At 37.9% G+C, this 22,196-nt stretch overlaps 1 protein-coding gene across 1 annotated transcript; it reads left to right on the top strand.

Annotated features, from left to right (window-relative positions):
* Positions 1-7,963: 7,963 nt before the first annotated feature.
* LOC120777745 (T-box transcription factor TBX19) lies at positions 7,964-19,287 on the top strand. The gene is made up of 5 exons (XM_040109238.1): positions 7,964-8,054; positions 11,837-11,993; positions 16,308-16,575; positions 16,706-16,843; positions 18,217-19,287. The coding sequence occupies exons 1-5, from the start codon at positions 7,964-7,966 to the stop codon at positions 19,195-19,197; spliced, it is 1,635 nt and encodes a 544-aa protein (XP_039965172.1). The 3' UTR covers positions 19,198-19,287.
* Positions 19,288-22,196: the final 2,909 nt, after the last annotated feature.

Genomic DNA, 22,196 nt, shown 5'->3' with positions numbered 1-22,196 from the left:
TATACTTGTACGACGACATTGACATACATACATAGTTCAGCGAATTAAGAGAAAGCGGCTACGCTTGCTAGATCATGTCCTTCGAATGGAAGAAAGCACTCGAGCTCTGAGAGTATTCGGCACAGTACCCACCGAGGGACGCTGAGGAAGAGGAAGACCACCACTAAGTTGGAAAGAAAAGAAAAGAAAAGAAGCAAAAGTTAAATGTCCCGAGTAAATGATATTTCAAAGAGGAAGAGAGGAACTGCGTCCACTCCGTTGGAAAGAAAAGGAAAAAGGAAAACTTAAATGTTCCGAGTAAATGATCTTTCAAAGAAATGTATTTGGTAAGTTGCTAGGACTGTCCTTATTACTGTGCCAAATATGAGCGCGATGGTGCAGTTTTATCAAAAACGCAAGACTACGAGTGATACAAAGCCTTCCAAAAAGGTCGAGAGATCATTGAAGACATGACACGTTCTGGACGACCTTCGACCACTTCAACTGATGAAAAAAAAAAAAATGAAGACTATGGTGCTTGAAAATCATCAGGCAAATCTTAAAAAGATGTCAAGAGACCTCGACATATTTCGCGAATCCGTTCGAATGATTTCGGTGGTTATTTTGGGTATGAAACTGCCGATAAGACATGGGTTTATGAGTTTGACATGCAAAAAAGGCAACAATCATCGGGACGCGTTCTCAATCGATCGAAGTGATAAAAAAAAACTCGCTGAAGGAACTGAAGGCCATCCCAAAAATTGCTTATGAAAAGTGTTTCGAGGACTAGAGGATTTTTAAACCATAGGTTTCTCTTTTGTAGAAGCACTTTTCGGGAATAATTATCTACAAATTAATAGAAGTTAAGCCACCAATTAACTTTTGTGCAATATTCTTACATACATACTAAGGTGCATTTGTATGTGGGTATGTTAATTCTATAAATTTACAAAATGTGTAAATGTCTACGATAATAATATAGACAGTAAATACCGTTTTTGCTTTTAATAACAATACTCAAGTGCTTCAATAACTTCTATGCATGAAGATGGTTGGTGAAAAAGCCAAGCAGTTGGTAGCACTTAAACATTGCTTAAGTGACTCTCAACAGAGTAAAGCAAAGACTTACGCACTTAGCAGCGACGGCAGGACGGGACGACCTCCAGTAGTGATTTAGCACTTAATCTTCTCTTCAAGTGGTCAACGAAGATAACGACGGCCTCGTGGAATATGAAATTTTGCTATTTGGAACCGGTTCGTATTTGCCACCAATATACGCTCATATAAATATAGTATGTATGAACGCCCGATTTTAAAGGGTTTTACATTTAGGGCACATTGATGTGAGAATATTATAAAATAATGTGTTTTTGTGAAACCCTCATAAATGTATACCACAATAAATAGATTATAAACTCTATAACCTTTCAACGTGATAATCTTGTTTAATTCGAAGCAAATGAAATGTGTGTATATTATTACCTTCCCTGGAAAAAAATGTTAAAGCAGTCGTATCTTAAGCAAAATGACGGCAATATACCCACGCTAATGAAAGACCCTGTGTGGCTTAAAATATAGTGTAAAGAGCTGAGACAGTCAACATCAAAGAAGCAACATTGAACTTAACAACAGTATCAAGTAGCGCATTTTCGACTTTTACTATTTGCTTATGATAATTTGAGAGCGCGCATGGCCCTTGGTATTATCGACGCTGCCTATTTTGCCGGTCAGATATTCCCGCCATAAGCGCGTATGTTTATATGAAAATGCTCCTGGATTTATTTGTACTTATGTTTACCTCATAAATAAAGTGAGCTGTGCGCGGTGTGCAGTTGAGCGGTAGTCATCGAAAGCATGAAAACACGATTGAACACCTCACAATTATTGGAGCCTGTTCATGTGTTGGGCTGCATCTTAAGTATGTGAATCGAATTTGTAATTATGCGTAAAGAGTTGAAGTTGTTAAGTGGCAGCAATTGGTGGGACGGCGGCAACAGTAATCTTTATGAACAATTGACCACACATTGTCATTAGCTTCAGCGCACGACGCCGTATTTGGGCTTCAACCCAAATGTTGCTTTTAACTAAATTCATTAGAACGAATTACCAAAATGGACATTAATTTAAATAATCAAAAGTGTGGCAAATAAAAAATTTTGTTGCTTAGTTTTAATAAGTTCGCGACATGATGTTACACAAGTATAATGGTTTTGTCCACCTAACAGAGATGTTTGATATGATCAAGCAGGATTGCCCAGATGTTGCTTTAGCAAGAAGTGGTGTGTTTCGGTGGCACCAGGCCTTTTTGGAGAGCCGGAAGAGGTCGCTGATGAAGGAGTAAACCCAAAGTTTTTTTTCTTTTTTGTTTTCTTAAGTAGGGGGAAGCATCAAAAGCCGGAGTGCGGAACTTTAATTCCCCAAACCTAACCTACTCCCAACTCCAGCCTCTCACACGAAACCACCTAATTAATATTACTTCGTGGGAGTGATAGGACATTTAAGTCGCTTCTATGGCACGGACTGGCGGTTTTGTCATGATTGGGGCTGCCGCTTCGCTGACAGCTCTCCAGTTCTCAGTGACTGACACATGAGTCCAAAGTGAAAATGATGCCCATTATATTTTTTGACATCAAAGGCATTGTCCACCATGAATTTGTTCCTACTGGACAAACCGTCAACGCCAAGAGACTCAAACGAAGGGTCAATCAGGTCCGGCAAGACATCGCAACCGATTGACAGTTGCAACACGACAACGCCCCAGCTCATGCCGTCTTTCTTGTGAACAGCTACTTAACCAAGGCCGGCAACCCAACGCTTCCGCAGCCGCCCTACAGCCCATATGCGCCATCCCAGACTTTTTTTGTTTCCTTGCCGGAAACGGCCGATGAAAGGGATCCAAGCAGCATGCACCTCGACTCTCAAGGCTATTCCAGAGAGTGACTTCCGTGACGCCTTCAATGCTTGGAAAGCGGCCTGGCAGCAGAAGGAGTCTATTTTGAAAGTTTTTAAAGAATTGTAACAATTGGTTCAATAAATTTTTTTAAATCGACTCAGTCCTATTACTTTTCGAACAAACCCTGTATTTGGATTTCAAACATTCGCTTGTTTTTTTACGCACACTTCCTTTATAATCTATACTGCGACACATAACACTCAAATAGTATTCCTTTTTGACAATTTGGCCGGTCGGAAGAAATTCGGAGTGCACCAAATATCGATATGCGAAGTAAACTGTCAACAAAACATTTGACGTGCGTTTTGGCTCATCTTTCACACGATTTCCGGCCGACTGATCTGTTTCCGAGACATAATCATAGATCCATGACTCATCGCCAGTAATAATACGATTCACGACACCTGTGATATGTCACTGACAGTCATACCAATCTACATATAAAAAAAACTTCGACTTCCAATGGGTTTTTACTAAATAAATTTTGCATAACATCCTTCTAAGCCTATTTCGCGTTGACAATAAAATTTATAACTTTTGAAAATTATTAAGATCATTTTATTAAAAAAAATATAACAAAACGGATATGCGGTTTAAAGTTATTTTTAAACATTTTCCAACGTACAAGTGTATTATTAATGAATGAAAAATAGTTGTTCAAAAAAGTAAAATAATTTAATAATATTTCTTGGAAAAACACCTCCCTTATAATTAACGTCAGCACGTGCCTATGGTTACTTGTTCTCTCCTCAAGTATTTGTCTCTCGTTGACATTTTCGGAGTCTCTTGTTCGAAACCTCCTGCGAAAAATGTTTTTTGTGTTGCTCAAACCCCAAATATATGCAGCACTTGCATTTACATATTTTGAGATCATTGATTACATTTTAAAATGTTAAAAAGAACCTTTTTTATATATTGCTCCATCTACGTGAAATAACACGCAAGTTCATAATTCCAAAAAGTTCACCAATATATGATATACATACATATATGTGTTTCCAAATGCTGTTGCCAGAGATTATTCCTTGAAAGTTGCTTGTGCAATTATCCGAGCGAAATTAAAGTTATATTTTTTACAATAAGACATATCTGTAACCATTTAAGTAGGAATGTTTAAATGTAGTATTTTCAATGCAATATATGTATATCTGAAGAAGGGGGCCGTCGCCCCGGGCGCAACGTCTTTGGGGGGCGGCAAAATGATCTTCGCTGTTTTTTAATATTCAGAAAAAAAATTCAACAAATTTTTTTACAAAATTTATTATAAAAGATAAAGAGTTGTACAGTCACAATGAAATAATCTAAATAACAATGAAAAATATTAATTTTTACTCGAATACTCTTCAGTCTTTGAATTTGTCTTATATCTTTTGGCTTACATCTTTCTTAAAAATAGTGATAGAATTTAAAGATGCACTTTTCTAGCTTTGTCTAGCGACGTGTCACTCTGACAGTTACCCTATGCTTTGAATGTAACAAATACTTTTATTTCTCCAAATTTTCAAAAATGGTATTTAAAACCAATTCGGACTAAAAATTCCTGCAAATTATTGTCAAAAGTGTACAAGATATAGGAAATGCGAAAAGGGGTTTTTCTATGTCTGCCAATTAATAAGATGTCTTGTAAATTTACAGATGATTAAACAGCTAAAATTTTGAAATGAAAAACCAGAGAATTTTGGAACTTCAGAAGAATTTGCGTAGCTTCTACTTCCTAAATTTTATATAGCTTAATATCGAAGATATTTTTGTAAAAACTCACTTTTTATTTCGAACCACCTCATGAAACTTGTAGGTAGGTAGATAAAGGGGGGCGGCAGAACTGTCCTTATCTCTGGCGCACCGAAGTTGTAGTTACGCCACTGGTAGTGGCTAAAACACAAATAACTGAAGAGGAGCAAAGCCGCAATAGGTACGAAAATTATTGAATTTTTTTTATAATAAGTAGCACAATAAAAATGTTAATAATTTAAATATTTTCGTGCGTTTAATTTGTAAAAATCAAAGACAACTGTTTAATTGTTAACGGTTGTTGCCACTTCATTTTCAATTGTGCAAACTGCTGCCTTCAACTGATATGAATGTGAGGAACTCGTTCTAGTTATTTAACTATAGAAATACCTAACTTGTAAGTGTTTCCCTGCTGGGTACTTCCACCATAGTGAAATAGTTAGTTGTTATGACAAGACAACCAGCCAGGTAGAGCGCAAAAATGCGTTTGCGTATATTCATGAAAACATACATACATATATATATATGTCTAATTTATATGTACATATGTATATACAAACAAAGAGGCACCTTTTATCTAATGCGGATATTTACTAGTCTGCCCACACATTTATTACACTGATTGTCTTTGAGACGGGAGTGATTTGTTGTTAATTTCCTTGAATGGTTTCCGGGCGACACCGATTCAACATACATACAAATCTATGTATATACATATATGTAGACACTTTTGTATGTACCCATACCACCAACAGGCTACAAGGCGCGCCACATAAACAATGCAATTCGTCAGCGGTACTAATTGTTCCGGATTTAACTATCTGCAGAGGTGGGTGTACTTCCGCTTGGCTGGCTGCTCATGGAATTTGATCATTTTCTAATTCGTAATTATTTGAGGGTAATTGATCGTCCACTTTTTGTTACATACAGACATATACTGATCCTAAAGGATTTTAAATGGCCAATAACATTTGACTCAAAACAAGGACTATATTCAGTTTACAGTACAATAATAGAAATACAGTTGAATTTACATAACTCGAACGTCTAAAACTCGAACGTCTGTCTATAACTCGAACTCTTGAATTGCCAATAGAAGCCAAATTCAATAAAAATATCTTTCCATAACTCCAAGTTTCTCTAACTCGAGTTTCTTTTTGTGGATTATGGCTATTCGAGTTAAGGAAGTTCAACTGTATGTACATATACATACATACATACATATGTAGTACATGCATATGTTCCAAAGATTTTTATAGTAATTCGTTCTGTGTTAAATTCTTTTATTTTTTAGCGAAAGATATGTATGACTCCCGACGTGTTCAAGCGCGAGCTGTGAAGTTACTCGACTTTTACACATTTTAATGCTTTGCATGTTATGATATTTATAGAATGCGCTTGATATATAAAATTTCTTAGTGACAATTAAGGTGTTGACATGAGCCTTGCACCAATTATAGACATTAAGCATCAGCATACAATTAGTATTTTAAGACCGCCGTTGGAAAGCAATTTTGACTATTTGAAAAATCTCTATTGCCAGTAGACATGTGTAAGTATGTACATAAGTAGCTACATATACTTATACTTGTATGTACATACATATGTGTAATTGTAAAGTGATACAGCGTGCTTGCAAATAACAAACTGCAAAAAGAACTGCAATAACAGCTGTTGAAGAGGGAGGAGTCAGATAAGGAAGATAGAGTTCTACTAAAAGAGGCAAACACGTAAAGCGTAACGGAGATGGGATTAACGACGGTGTCGGAAGTCAACAACTTCAAGCGTCAATATCACCACCAGCAGCAAGATGTGAATTTCAAAATGGAGGCAGAAACAAGCCACCAAGCCAACTGCAGTTCGAACACAATGTTTCACGCGCACTCACAGTTATTCAACTTGAAGTCATAACAGCCAATCAGATCACTTTTCGTCCGCTCTCCGCATCGACACGTACTCGAATCGCTCTCGCACTTTTCAGTTTCACCGATCGTGTGAGCGTGCCGCGTTGTTAGTGGAGAAAACAAATATTGTGAAAAACAGCAGTTTACTTCTCGCTTCGAATGTATAGTATGTGCATAAGTGACAACCTTTGCCTCTCAGCGTTTAAAAGTTGTGTAACAAAATGTGCCACTTCAGGTTGTGTTAAGATATTTGTACGCTCATTTGCACATTGTGGATTCATGTTCCCTTGATTGGAACCGGCTGTGAGCTGCTTCGACTCGACCTTCAGCAGCGTGGAAGCTCTTTAAGCGAGCATTGCATGCGAAAACTTACTTAGTGGTACTTTCTCAGTTTTAAAGTCAACTTTGTTAGGGACGGGCACGAGTTTTTACCGGCGTAATAACACGTTGTACACTTGTGTCAGCGTGCATTTGAAAGTACATTGGATAGTTTGTGTGTGTGCCACAGTGTGCCCCAGAAATTCTCATACTAAGTCATTGGCGTTACAAATTGATTAACCAAGTGACACTGGCTATTTAAATTTGATTTCTCTAATTGTCATATAATTGCTTTATCTCGCGCGCTAAATATCTTGCAGACATTACTGGCCTGAAACTATGCTAAGAGCCACTGCAGCCAGCTAATTGAATTAACGCCCTCGCGCGATTGTCGAGCTTCTCGTTGACATTTTTATTTATTTATGCGGTTATACTTACATACTTATGTACATAGCAGAGCTTTCATTCAACTGTGTTGTACACATGCGGTTGTATGTGCATATAAAATACATAAACATGTGCTAATGTTTACCGTAATACGACGAGTGTAAGAGGGTGCATAACTATTTACTGTGATACAGAAGGCGCAAGCTGCACGATCTGTTGCCAATAATATGAAGATCATTAACACGTTTTCAAATTAATATTGCAAAAGAGCAAAGCGTTTCGATAATTTAGCACCTGTTTTGCTAACAATAATGTTTCACATGCTTATGCCTGTATATGGTACATATAATATTTATCGCGCTAAAAATACCTTCCGAACAAATCGAGTACCGACGTGACTTTAAATCATTTGACATATTGCTCGTTTGTGAAAGTTGCGGAGAAGTGTTGTGAAACAATTTATTTTTTGTATTGTTTAGTATAAATAAAATATGAAAACACTCACATAAAGTAACGGAACATATTAGTATGCAGTGATTAGAAAATATACTTATACTATTGTTTTACAAGAATTACAAGAAAAAAAAACATTTTTTTGTTAATTATTGCTGAGAACACATAATAATCGCGACCAACATCAAGGAATATTCAAGCTTAATCAGACCCAAATAAATGATCGAAGGCGTACAAGATGATGACGATGAATGAATTTGTGGACCTGCGTATGCAACAGCAAATCGCACATGAAATCTATCGCCAGCAAATTATGCAACGTATTCCAGGTAATATTTTCATTTCATTGAAGACGCAAGCTTTCATATTCATTTTTGTTGGCATACGTATCGTAAAGGGCACAATAGACCTTAGGGCGCGGTGTAATCCTTATTTACTTATCTATCTATTGCACATACATATAAGCATTTAAACATCGTCGTATTTTTTTAGAGATGCCTTTTAGAGCATGCACTCTGTGGCGGACCGACGGCATTATTCAACTGATTCTTCGTCTTCTTTATTGGCGTAGACCCGCTAAAGCGGCTATGTCCGAGTTTACAACAGCGCGTCAGCCGTGCTTGTTGTTGTTGTAGCGGCAGAATTCTACCGAGTTGACAGTTATTGTCCGAATAAAAAATCCGGATGCGTTCCAATTACGTAGATTGTCGTGGGAATGGCCAGCCTTTCTCTCTTTTTTGCTGCTTGGCGCGAATTGGAGATTCCAAGCGAAATCAGGTTCTTCTCCACCTTGTCTTTCCAACGGAGTGGAGGTCTTCCTCTTCATCTGCTTCCCCCGGCCGATACTGCGTCGAATACTTTCAGAGCTGAAATCCCTCCGGACGACATGACCTAGCCAGCGTAGCCACAGTCTTTTTATTCGATAAATTATGTCGATGTCGTCGCATATCTCATTCAGCTCATCGTTCCATCGAATGCGATATTCGTCGTCCAAATCTGTCTGAACGGTGCACAGGTCCCATATAACGTTGTACTTTAAAACATCTAAAACTGCGTCAAATGTCTAAACAGCAACGCTAGAATGAGCTTATTTGAGCCCTCTCTTTGCAGAGTTGTACACTAGGTTTGGAACTAACCACATAAAGATGTAAGCATGTCTTGGGTGGCATCCTACACTTGCGAGTGCATATTAAATACAGCGTGGCGCTGATAAATAGATTACATAAGCTGCCAGGAAGCCAAATCCCAAGAAGAAAAATTCAAAGAGCACTTTATTGCTTGAAAATTACTGTTAAAATTTCGGCTAGCCGAATTAATTTAGTAGAAATTTTAGAAGTAAAGTTCCATAGCGCTAAAAAGACTAAGTATACATGGATTTGATCGCACATGTTATTTCGAATGAGCGTCAACTACGGTGCGAGCATTGACCCGTGGTTGTTATCTCTATCAATCTCACTAAATTGGTTGTAGAAAACGCCGGAACATGTGCTAGGAATTCATATAACAATTGTAAGAATCTTACGTACATTTCATATTATTTACTGCTATGAACAAAAAATAGTAAGATTTCGCCATAGTTTTAAAATTATTAAGTTTTCTTCAAAATTAATGTCTCCCTTCAAAGCAATTCCCTTTGGCCCCAAAGCACTTGTGTCAACGTTTTTTCCATTCCTCGAAACAGTTGCTAAAGTAAATTTGCAGAATTGCTGAATAGCACGGTATTGGTTGAAAGTTTGACGAAAAGCTCATGAAGAATCAATGCAGTATGCGACGGTACATTATCGTGGTCCAAAACCCAAGAGTTGTCGCCCCATAATTTCGGCCTCTTTTTGCGAATAGCTTCACGTATAAAACTCAATAGACTCAAATAGTATTCCTTGTTGATAGTTTGGCCGGTCGGAAGGGATTCGGAGTGCATTACCCATCTCTAATTGAAGAAAATTGTCAACATAACTTTAAATTTTGGCCTGCTTTGACGTGGCCGACTGATTAGTGATTTTGGAACCAATCATTCTTTCACTTTTCTTAGCCCAACATATCCTTCAAAATGGTTTTCATTGATTCTTCCCATATTCCAATAAGATCTCTGATTGTTATACGGTGATTCTCAAGCGCCAATTCCTATATTTTATTGACGTTTTGATTATCAATTGATGTTGATGGAAATCCTGAACGTGGTTTGTCGTTAACGCGTTCTTAACCCTCTTTGAATAATTTTTCCCATTAAAAACACTTGCTCGCGACAAACAATTAACACCAAAGGCATTTTCCAACATTCTGAATGTGTATTCCTTCTGTCTAATTTTCATTTCGTCTGTCAATAGGTCAAACGTCTGTACGAACAAAAAGTCCTCTAAATAAAAACTCGATTTGAATAGTATCAATTGATTTAGATATTCTAATAATGAATTTTACAAAGTTATATTTTTATAAACTTAAGCACTTTTGGAAAAAAGACTGAAACAACAAACTTTAAGCAGTCTGTTGAATTATTTGATTTGGTTCATTTACAAAAATTTCAAATTCAATATTTACTTGTCCGATGAAATGTTAAAATGTAGTGTGCATAGGGGGATACCAAAAGGCAGTCAAACACAGTGGAAGATCAGACATGGTATGAATTTGCATATCTGCTCAAATGGTGGGAAACTTGCTATTTTTCAATGGTCGTATGGTTTATCGGCGGTATTTGAAGAATGTTAGTTTACAGTACTTATAACGTATGTATGTGGGTACCCAAAAAGAAGGAATCGAAAGCTGGCACATTCTACACGTTTAGCATTTCATCATGGAAAGACTTATTAAGCCTGAACAAATCGTTCACTTTATTACGAAAATTTACGTTCTGTAAAGAATCCGTTTCGCGCGCTTCGCTCAACTTATATTAATTATTATCGGCCTACTAAGCGAACTATTCGCAACACCATCACCCATCTTGAGACCAAGCATTCATTATTGGATAATATTCGACCGAATAGACCACGTCCAGCACGCAGTGAAGAAACTATAACAGCCGTAGCTGAGAACACCGTGGAGAGTCGATTCGGCGCCGTTCGCAGCAACTCGGACTGACATCTGGAACGACTTGCCATCGAGATACTTAATTGAAAGCGTACAAAATACAGCTTGTGCAAGAACTGAAGGAACATCGCTTCGCTCTATGGGCTCTTGAAAAGTTCCAAGAAGATCCGACGTTTTCGAGCGAAATTTTATCTAGCGAATTTTTGGTTTAATTGGTTTGTAAACAAGCGAAATTGCCGCATTTGGGAAGAAGAGCAACCTGAGGAGATTCAAGAGTTTCCATTTCATGTAGAAAAAAAGTAGAGGTTTGGTGTGGTTTGTCGTCCGATGATTCATATTTCTTCGAAAATAATGCGGGTGAGAACGTTATCGCGCCATGATAACAGACTTTTTGATGCCTGAAATTGAAGCCCGTCAACTCGGCGACACTTGCTTTCAAAAACGGGATCCCTTTCCACACATCGCATCAATTAATGAATGTATTAACAGAACACTTGGGTGAACCGATAATTTTCTGTTTTCGACCAGTCGATTGGCCACCAAGATCGTGTGATATCACATCGTTAGACTTTTTCCTGTGGGGATATGTAAAGTCAAAAGTCTATGCGGACAATCCCGCTTCGATTCACGCCTTGGAGCAAAACATCACTACAGTTACTAATCAGAATGCTCGAACGAGACATCGAAAATTGGACTCAACGGATGGATCATCTGAGAGGTAACCGCCGCCAACTGTTGAAAGAGATAATCTTTTAAAAATAAATGCCAAAGAATGTTCTTTCGAATGATAATAAACATACCCAATTAAACTTGAAGTTACTGTGTTTTTTCTTTAAAAAGATAGTGAACCTCGAAATGTTTCAACCTTTAGAATAATATTTTTAGACACCAACAATTCAATAAATTAAATAATAATTAATTACAAATCGGGTGCATAAATAAGTAGATATGTATAGTAGAATAGGAATATGTTTAGACGAATTTTTATACATTATGTCGTCTTTCATATGCATACACATACATTTGTAAATTATATAATGTATATTTGTACACATGGATCCATTTATTCATAGTTTCAATTATATAACAGATCCTTTTCCACCTATGCTACCCATACCGATACCTGGACACGTGATAATGCCACCCAGAATCTCTTTACCAGATGCAGAGGTAAAATTACAAAACGATCAGCTGTGGAAACAGTTTCATCAAATTGGCACCGAAATGATCATAACAAAAAGTGGCAGGTAAGAAGCTCTTCAAATGCAAAATTATTTACATATCAAAATACGTCTCATACATAAAGTAGCAGCTGCACATGTGCAACTTATGCACTTATACATATGTACATATATACTTATATACGTCGGCCAATCGGTCAAAAACAGCTAACATATGTGTATTTTACCTTCCACCTTAACCTACTATATTTATATACATACATATATACGTATATATGTATGTATGAAGCAACAGCCATGTATCATATTTATTTGTTCGACTTTAACAAGTGCAGATGCCGACTTAACACTTCGTTTCGAAACTAGACTGTGAATGCATCGCACGCCGCCATGAGTAGACGCACTTTACGTTCCTCAACGGCGCGACGACATTAGTCAAAAATGCTGTTAAGTGGTCATCAAAGAATGGCGCCTGTGATGTGTTTACGTAGGCAACGCCGGCAACGGCGACAGCAACGGCGCGACAGCAATCTCTCACAAATAAATAAATGACGCGCGCATTCCCTAGTACAACACAAAATACACGCAAAATATTTGAAATCCTAAGTTGGTATGAATGTGCATAAGGACCATATGCCTAAATAGAAGGCGAAGAGCTTGACACCGAACTGCCTGGACAGGTTCCATACTAATACATTTGAATGATTCTAGCGGCTAATCAAACGAATGCAGACATGTAAAGGCATATGCATACATAGATACATATATGTATGTATGTATGTATATGTAAACGTTATTTATTTAAATAGTGTTCAGCGCCTCTGAAACACAGCTTCACCCCGATTTACTATCATTGATACTTATTTTAGATAAGAGCGGAGAATTGAATTTCAGTTATCAAAAGGCAAGGCTTCTATTGACACCTGCTTCTTACATTTTTGAGAAATATTCGAAAAAAACTTAAGGTTAAAATGTACATTTAACGTAATTAAATAACCAATCGGCTGTAGGAGTTCGGTAGACCATTTTTTGTTGTCATCAACCATTTGTGACTACGGCGCCAGTAATGTGCCACTTGAACCTTCTGTCGCACATTTAAAAAATGACACGTTGACAATGTCCGCAGCGTGTCAGCCATGGCCCGACAAATACTACTAGCAATTTCACACTTTCAACAAGCATTTTGATCGGACAGACGATAAGCAGGCAACTGCAATGCTTTTAACGACCGTGCAGAGCAAACCAGAAAGAAACAGAGTCGGACAGTAGCCAGACATCGTACTATCAAAGACACTACGGTCCATTCAATTTTGGTCACTTTCAGCGGCGCAGCTCCCGTGCCGACGGCTTAACTGTGTTTCTGGTAGCTAGTCAAGAATTAGCATAATTTGAAGTTGCCCAAAACCTCCGAGAGCACTTTTTTCTCACACAATCGGTGCAACGAAAGAAAACAACAGAGGCCTGCAATATGGTAGGGAGCACTGTATTCGGTTAGTATGAATTATTTATGAGTAGTAGCGAGTGGAGGAATCTCCATCAACTCACTTGTGCATATGCATGTACATATGTATGTATGAATATGCATACATACATATGTATGTATGTACATATATACAAAAGTGAGCAGCAGCAGAAGCGAACAGTTCCAAATGCGTGGTGATCGTGTGCAGCAATAGCTTTTATTGCTGTTATTTGAATTTTTAATTGTTGGGCGCCAGTTGTCAGTAGGTAGAACCAAACTGCGTAATCGATACCTGTCCGCCGTATGACATGTGATGGCCACGATCTGAGCATAGATATGTGCCAAGATTGTTGCTCCTTACGACCACAAAATTGAAAATCACACGAAGGTTTGCGTTTTCAACAAGCCACATACATATGTATGTATGTATGAATGTATGTATGCCCACGTACATTTGTAAATATGTTAGACACATGCGTCGGCTTGGCCAACCATTACGGGTATGGTATGTTCACACTCCGCTTTAATTTGTGTAGGTTTTGTCCGAAAATCAATTTAAACATTTAGCATACATAATAACCAAAGGACCAAAGTTCATAATTAATCATCGTGAAATCAAGCATATACATACATACGTATGTATATCTTATATTGGTCTACTCACTCACATCTACCTAACATACTTACATATGTATACACATAAATATATTTATGTACGTTGTCGCCTTGTACGCTGTGACACACAAATAAATTCACGAGCGAGCACTTGGAATACCGAATCATAACTGGCGCCAAGTGCTTGGCCACCTGCTGACCACACGCTGCATCCCTATTGTCGTTAAAAGCTAGAGGCGCTAGCCGTACATAGGTACAAGTGGCGATGGATGTAAAATTGTGCGAATGATATTTTTGAATGTATTTATATACACACATACAGACATATGTGTACAGTGTACACATTGGTCCTTTTCATTTTCGTTCTCTTATGTCCGACATAAACACACAAATAATAAATACATGTTTGCTTCTCGTACAAGCCTTAAAGAAGCAGAGTGTGCGTCCCAACAGACGCATAAGTTAATATAAAAATTGTTTCAAGTAAATATTTGATACGCCCACTCGGGTGATTTTCAACTCGAATGCTGTTTATTGTTCATATATGTACATGATATATAGTACATACATACAAGTTCATGCATACCTATAACACACTTATATAGTTATACATAAGTTTATACAAGTAAGGAAGGGATAAGTTCGGCTGTAATCGTTTATTTCATACTCTTGCAACTTGTCAGCATCAAAGACTAAGAAATGCCTTCAGGTGTTGGCGAAACTTTATTTTAAAAATTTGTGAAAGAGTTCAACATTTTTTGTTTGATATACATATGAGGTTTCGGGCAATTTTTCACTCGTGGTATCCAATGCCAATATAGAATAAATTCAGCTGGAAATTTTTCTATTAGGTAGCATGTATGTATATCGGAGAAAAGGGAATTATTGATTCTCTTCGAATTTCTATAATAAATGACACAACTTCACCTATATTTTCTATATAAAGTCAGTATCTACGGACTTTAACAGTTTTGGACCGATTTGGCAATTTTTGGTCATAAGATGTGTCATCAGAGGAACTATTTCGTGCAAAGTTGTATCCTGCATTAACGCCCTGCCTAGGTACTGCATAGACACTTGTTACTCCACCACTAATAAATTTTTACTTCTAATAGAAGCACTTGCTTGCGCTGTGTTCACATTTCCGGGCACATTTACACCAGGAACACCAATGCCACCAGCTAAAAATTACAAAAAAAACAGTCAGAAGGCATCTAATAATTTAGACATACTAACTTACGGTAGATGCATTGTCAATGTTGACAGAAACCGTTCCGGCGATGTTGTTAGTTGTGCCAACGAAAATACCAACATTAGTTTGATCCCATTGGAGTTTGTTTCCTAGTCCATTTGTACCTACAGCTGTCGCATTTATTCCAGTAACACCTACAGTGCCTACGGTTGAAGGATTATTCGATGAGCCAGTCCATAGACTGCTACTTTCCGTACCATCATCATCTTCTCCCCATGTTCCACCTAGATTAGAGTTTGGTGTTTGTCCCTAGGGAGTTTTTTGAATAGGTTGAAAAGTGTGGTTGCCCACCGTTGCGCAAATTCAACTCCCACAAATCATTTCCATTATCAATAGTAGGTTTCCACATTATGGGCCCAACAGATGGATCCTTATTAGTTGGCTCAGGTGAATTTGGCACTTCTCAGTTCGTATCCGGATTAATATGTTGGCAACCCCAACCATCCTGAGACCCAATATATGAGTTTTTATCTAAATGTGAGCGGTGTCCCGCTCGTCATATAATTCGGACCACTGTTCCAGTAAAGCCCTCCCATGACATCTCGGGGGTAATTCTTAATGTACATGGTGTATTTAGTTATTGATTTATCGCGGTTTTAGTAGATTTTACATATACTTACATATGTGAAAAGTGGGAGTTAAAGCACTTTATACGTTTTCGATTAATGCCATATTGTGGGTGTGGCTGTGGTCCGAATGCTCTCATCTACAAACTCGCCCAAGGAACATATTTACGAAGTTTCATCAAAATATCTTAATTTATCACCCGGTTTTCAACTCGTCTTGTCATGTTGATCATTTATATGTGTCTATATACATATATAACTCTATATCTACCTCGATTAGTTTTAGGTGATAGAAACAACCTTTGGGTGAACAAAACTATTATACTTTGTAGCAACATATTGCAAGTGTATAATAATATATATATGTATATGTATGTCCATATGTAGGTATAATATTAATAAATGTGCGATTTTTTAAGATTTGTTCGTTCTTCTATACTTAATATGAACTGAAATGGTATATTTCTTTTTTTGTGTTCATGTAGACGAATGTTTCCTTCAATGCGTCTTTCGCTTTCCGGCCTGGAGGATGAATCTAATTACTGTGTTTTGTTGGAGATGGTGCCAGTAGGTGATTGCCGTTATAAATTCTCCGGTTCGCAATGGATGCCTGCCGGCGGTGCGGAACCACAAAGTCCACAAAGAATGTATTTGCATCCGGATAGCCCAGCGTCTGGGGCCCATTGGCAGGCGCAACCTATACTATTTAATAAAGTTAAGCTCACCAATAACACACTGGATAGTAATGGACACGTAAGTAGTTCATGTTATTATTTACTTATTTAATATTGATATCTATGGATCTATATCTATAACACATTTGGAATTGAAAGCCTTATATTTGATTTTATTAGTTAATAATGGTGTCTTTATTTGTTTCCAGATTGTTTTAGCCAGCATGCATAAGTATCAACCACGAATTCACGTGATACGGACTGCAGATCTAACGCAAATACCCTGGGCTCCTCAGCAAGCCTTCATATTCCCGGAAACGGAATTTGTCGCCGTAACAGCTTATCAGGTTAGTGGCATTTACATTACATGAATATTCACACCAATTATCGTTTGCCGTGTATCGGCAATCAAAACGAAGGGCCAAAACGAAGGTTGAAACATTACCTTACGATTAACGATTGGTCAGCAAATGGCAGTTTCTGTTAGCAAATTCAACCAATCTCAATTTGGCAACTAAAATTTTATAATAGGCTATCCATATGTCATATGGGGAGATATAAAGAAGCTCTTTGAATCGAAAATATTACAAATGTTCATTACAACAACAGGAAATTCGCTTTCACAGAAGACTTCAGTTTCTCGATAGCAGTTTTTTTAAATTTTAACATCGAGCTCACATACTTGTATATGTATATATATGTATATGTACATATATGTATGTACGATGTACACATTAGCCTATACAGACGCATGCACATCCAGACGTACTATAATGCGCACCGAGATCAAATTAGCATGTAACGCCTACTGCCAACCCAAAAATGTGCATGATGCTTCCAGTCTCCTGAAGAGTTTTTGTCTACTCCGATATTTGAATGGCTAATTTGATCACTTGCTGTGTTTTTGTTCACAACTCCTTTGGCGCCAGTCTGAACACACCTAATTAACCAATTCAGTGTCCACTTTATTTCCTAAACTGTTATGTCATGCTACATGTCGACCATTTCTCTTCGTGTGTTTAGTTAAGCAAATATATAAATATACTATATACATACATATGTATCTATGCATACTTGTAGAAGGCATAGCATAACCTTAAATATATCAGGCTCTCTCTGACCCTTTGTGGCAGCGTGTGCACGGTGGGTAACTTATTTCGTAGGGCAGATTGAAACAATTGGCAGCACTATATAATTAGCTAATTAAAAAATAAGTGACGTGGTTTCTGCACTAAGATCGATATAGATATATGTACATACATACATATGTACATATATAGTATGTATGAATGTATGTAGGTATGTAGATGTCGTCACCTAAAATTCAAAATTAAGTGACATAAGCTTACGATATAATAGAAACCACTCTTATTGAAACAAAATTTGAGTTTTGGTTATTGAATGGTTATATAGTGGTTATATATTGGTTATACATTGGTTATATATTGGTTATATTTGACAGCGGAAGCTGAAAATTTTGCTGTGGTGGTTCGTAAGCAATAAAAAAAAACTCAATTTCGATTTTTTTGATGATACGTTGTTGTGCATGCTAGGTGACGATATATAGTATACTAGATACTTAACAATATCTTTTTAAACTTATTTATTGTTATAGCCGCTTATCATATATTAATATTAATCCATACCCACTTACTTACTAGTAAGGTTACATACATATAATCAACTCACTTTATTTCTATTTTCACATTTTATATTTCAGAATGATCGCATCACTAAATTGAAGATAGACAATAATCCGTTCGCGAAGGGCTTTCGCGAAACTGGCCAATCTCGTAGCAAACGTAAAATGTCTTCATCGCCATCCGATGAGGATTCCGAGCAACTGCAACCACAACAACCACCCGGGCGCCAATACGGCATAAGACCAATACAAACGCAACCTCAAACACATTCCCACAATCAGCGCAACGTTGTGTCGCCAACCATTTCAGCCTTGCCGCTGACCAGCGAGTCGGGATCATCAATTTGTTCAGATAAGACGACAATTCCGAACAACGGCGAAAATGACTTCGTGGACGTTGACAATGTTGCGGATGCCGACATCGATGGTGGCGAACCACAAGTAAAGCGCTTGAGATCAAATAAGTTAGCCGGTGCGATAGCATCGACAGCGCTCGAAGAGATGATCATTAATGCGCATGCGAATAGCGAACGTGAACCTTTTACCGTCGTTGCTGAGGAGACCAGTTTACAGCAAGCATTACCAACACAACTACCGGATAACACTGTCGCGTCTACATTCGACAATGGTGGTCAATCGTCATTTATTTTCCATCATTTGCAGCAAAACATGCAAACAATGCTGCGACCTTCATTGGTCGATTTAGCTTACACCTACTTTGGCCGATCTCAGCCCATTTACGTTCAACATATGCACCCACCTCATACAACAATCGGCGATCAAACCCTATCCATCCCGATGCCACCAGCAGCCGAGGGCCCACATATGGAGCGTATCGATTCATTGATACCCAGTGGTACTAACGAAATGTTATGTCGCTCGCTAGTGCCCGACGAAGAGAACGTCCTTGTGGGAACCGTTGACAGCGACGAAGCTAAAAAGAATGCTACTTTAATATCGAATGATACACAGATACTGCAGTTGGAGAGCTTAATGGGTCATTCGCGACCAAAAAGAAAAGGTTTTAGCATTTCCGCTATTTTGGAAGGCAGCAGCTAGCATGTACAAACATAAGTACATACAACACAAAAGTTGCTAGAATATTAAAAACTCACGTTTGTAACTGTGTAATTGCACATGTTGCTACAATACAACACATGTACATACATATGTATAAGAATTATATGAATAAACTAAGTACAAATACAATACAATATGTGTATAAATTTGAGCTCATCATTTATTGATCATCTCTTTACGTAAAAGTGGAAAGCTAAAGAGTGATCTATTTCGAGCTTCCCTATTTTCTTTTAATGAAAAATCACAGAAACTTCAAATTTATTGGGGAATGTTTATTATCATTCGAAAGACTATTCTTTGGCATTTATTTTTTCAGGGTTTTCTCTTTCAAATGTTGGCCGCGGCATCCGTTGAGTCCAATTTACGATGACTCGTTCGAGCATTTCGACTGGTAACTGGCGAATGACACGCCTGATGTTTTGCTCCAAGGCCTGAATCGAAACGGGATTGTCCGCATAGACTTTAAACTTTATATACATATCTCCACAGGAAAAAGTCTAAGGGTGTGATTTCACACAATCTTGGTGGCGAATCGACCGGCTCAAAACGTGAAATCCATTGATTGGTGCGATATGTGAGAAGTGGCGCCGTCTTGTTGAAAACAAACATCGCCGAGATCACGAGCTTCAATTCCAGGCATCGAATAGTCATCATTTTTGAAGAAATATGGACCGATGATACCACCGGCCTACAAACCACACCAAACTGTTGTTTTTTTTCTAAATGAAATGGCTGCTTTGAATCTCTTCAAGTTCCTCTTTGTCCCAAATGCGGCAATTTTGCTTGTTTACATACCTATTGAGCTAGAAATGGGCCTCATAGCTGAACAAAATCTGGCTCAAAAACGTCGGATCTTTTTGGAACTTTTATTTTCTTCACATTCTTTACAGAACGTGAATTTTCGTAAAAAAGTTGAACGATTTGTATACGTTGTTCAGGCGTAAATCTTTCCATGATGAAATGCTAAACAATACTGAACAAAAATAACATAACAGCTTGACACGACTCACGCTTGATCTGTCAAAAAAAGGCTACTGAAAAAAATACCTCTACTTGGAACACCCGTTACATCGTTACATACGATGTACGCATGTATGTTCATTTGTCTTTCTACTGACATTCGGTTTGCCTGACAAGTTGTTGGCTATCGTACCGGGTTGCCGAGCAGCCCTTTCAAACCATTACAAACAAAGCGATCAGCACAAAAAAAGTCGTCTGCTTGCTTTATGCAGCTCTCGAAACGCTTATTGTTGGAACTACAATTTGGGCCACCGCAACTGACAGTGGCTAAAACCTAATTGTTTACAATAAAATAAAATGTATTTAAGTATGTCTGTCTACAATATTACGACGGTAAATAAATGTATTGTACTAACAGTAGTGGATATTGTAATACTGAGAGGTATTAGCTTAGAAACTGAAGTGGATACTTTGTGACAATAGTCTGGTGGCTTATGAAATGTTGTATTTAAGAGGAGGCTATGCAAATCCGTAATTTATTCTAATAGCAAGACAATTGCGAAGGTAATTACTGAGAGTGTAAGTTTTTGGTCCTTCGAGAAAACAATGAAGACACTTAGAGGATCACGAATGACGCCGACTCGGCTAACCGCAAAATCACAATACACGCATCTCTTTTCATTGGTAAGAGGCACGCACAATGTAACCACTTGTGGGTCTTTCTTTGCTTACAAAAGGTCCTTAGAAATAATTGTATGTTAAGAAAGTAAAGCTATGCTGAGCGAAACCACTCGACCATACAATGCTGACCATTCAAACTCATTGGGCTTAGATAAAAATATGCTACGGTATATTGTATGTGTGTGCATTCATATGTGGAAGAAGAAGTTTCTTTGAGATCTAACAAATTTATCTTAAACTAATTTCAGATTCTTTATATCTATAATGCTAACCTCTTCTTATTTTTTAATGGCAGCGTGTTAGCGTTTTTCGACAATCTCAATTTTTCAATTATTGTCACTCTGAGTTTTTGGCTGTAAAAATCCGAGGAATTTACTGGCAAATGCGCAGTTGCTTTTGTCTCCAACTCGTATTCTGATGATGCTGATGATGAGTAGCTTTATCATTAGATCCTAAAGTGGTTAGTTAATTGACCGAACATGGAGCTGATCTGCTCCTTCATATTGTCATTGCCCTAGTATGTTGGGCAGGTTATGAGGTGTGAGCATAATGCACGGTGGTTATTAATTTACGCCGTCGGTGTCAGTCTTAAATTATAAACCCTCATTAAGATCAGTGGATGCTTCCATGTCAAGTGGTTGCATCGATCAGCATCATTTCTGTCTGTGCAGTAGCAGCAAGATTATTGTGAGATTTTTGTCCTTTTCCCACATAGAGCTACTTCCTTTGCTTTTTCAGAGGATTTTTCCTCCTGAAGACGCTTCACGTACTGCTCTTGTCAACTCAGCTTTGCTTTTTCAGAGGATTTTTCCTCCTGAAGACGCTTCACGTCCAGCTCTTGTCAACTCAGCAGGGTTCACCCGGTTGTTGTTGTAGCCACAGAGCACATTCTTCAAATATGCTATCAGACGGTATTGTGATGTGCGCTTCTACTCTTTTTTGTGCTCTTTGTCGCATTTCTACCAAAATATTAAGGTATTGTTCTTCTGCATTCCCTGACATACAGGGTTTATCCGGAGTGTAATAAGACTGAGTCGATTCAAAAAAAAAAATATTGAAAAAATTATTTAAAAACTTTCAAAATAGGCTCCTTCTGCGTCGATGCAGCGGAAGGCATTCTCCACAATAGCCTTGAGAGCCGAGGTGCATGCTGCTTGGATCCCCTCTGTCGTCTAAAAATGCTTGCCTTTCAGGCAAAGAAACAAAAACAAGTTCAGAGCGGCAACATCTGGGCTGTAGGGCGGCTGCGGAAGCGTTGGGATGCCGGGCTTGGTAAGGTGGCTGTTCACAAAAAAGACGGTGTGAGCCGAGGCGTTGTCGTGGTACAACTTCCAAAC

This window comes from Bactrocera tryoni, chromosome 5 (genome assembly GCF_016617805.1).
Source record: "Bactrocera tryoni isolate S06 chromosome 5, CSIRO_BtryS06_freeze2, whole genome shotgun sequence".
Classification (NCBI taxonomy): domain Eukaryota; kingdom Metazoa; phylum Arthropoda; class Insecta; order Diptera; family Tephritidae; genus Bactrocera; species Bactrocera tryoni.
Note: the sequence above shows the minus strand (reverse complement) of the source record. Positions and strands in the feature narration are given on the sequence as shown.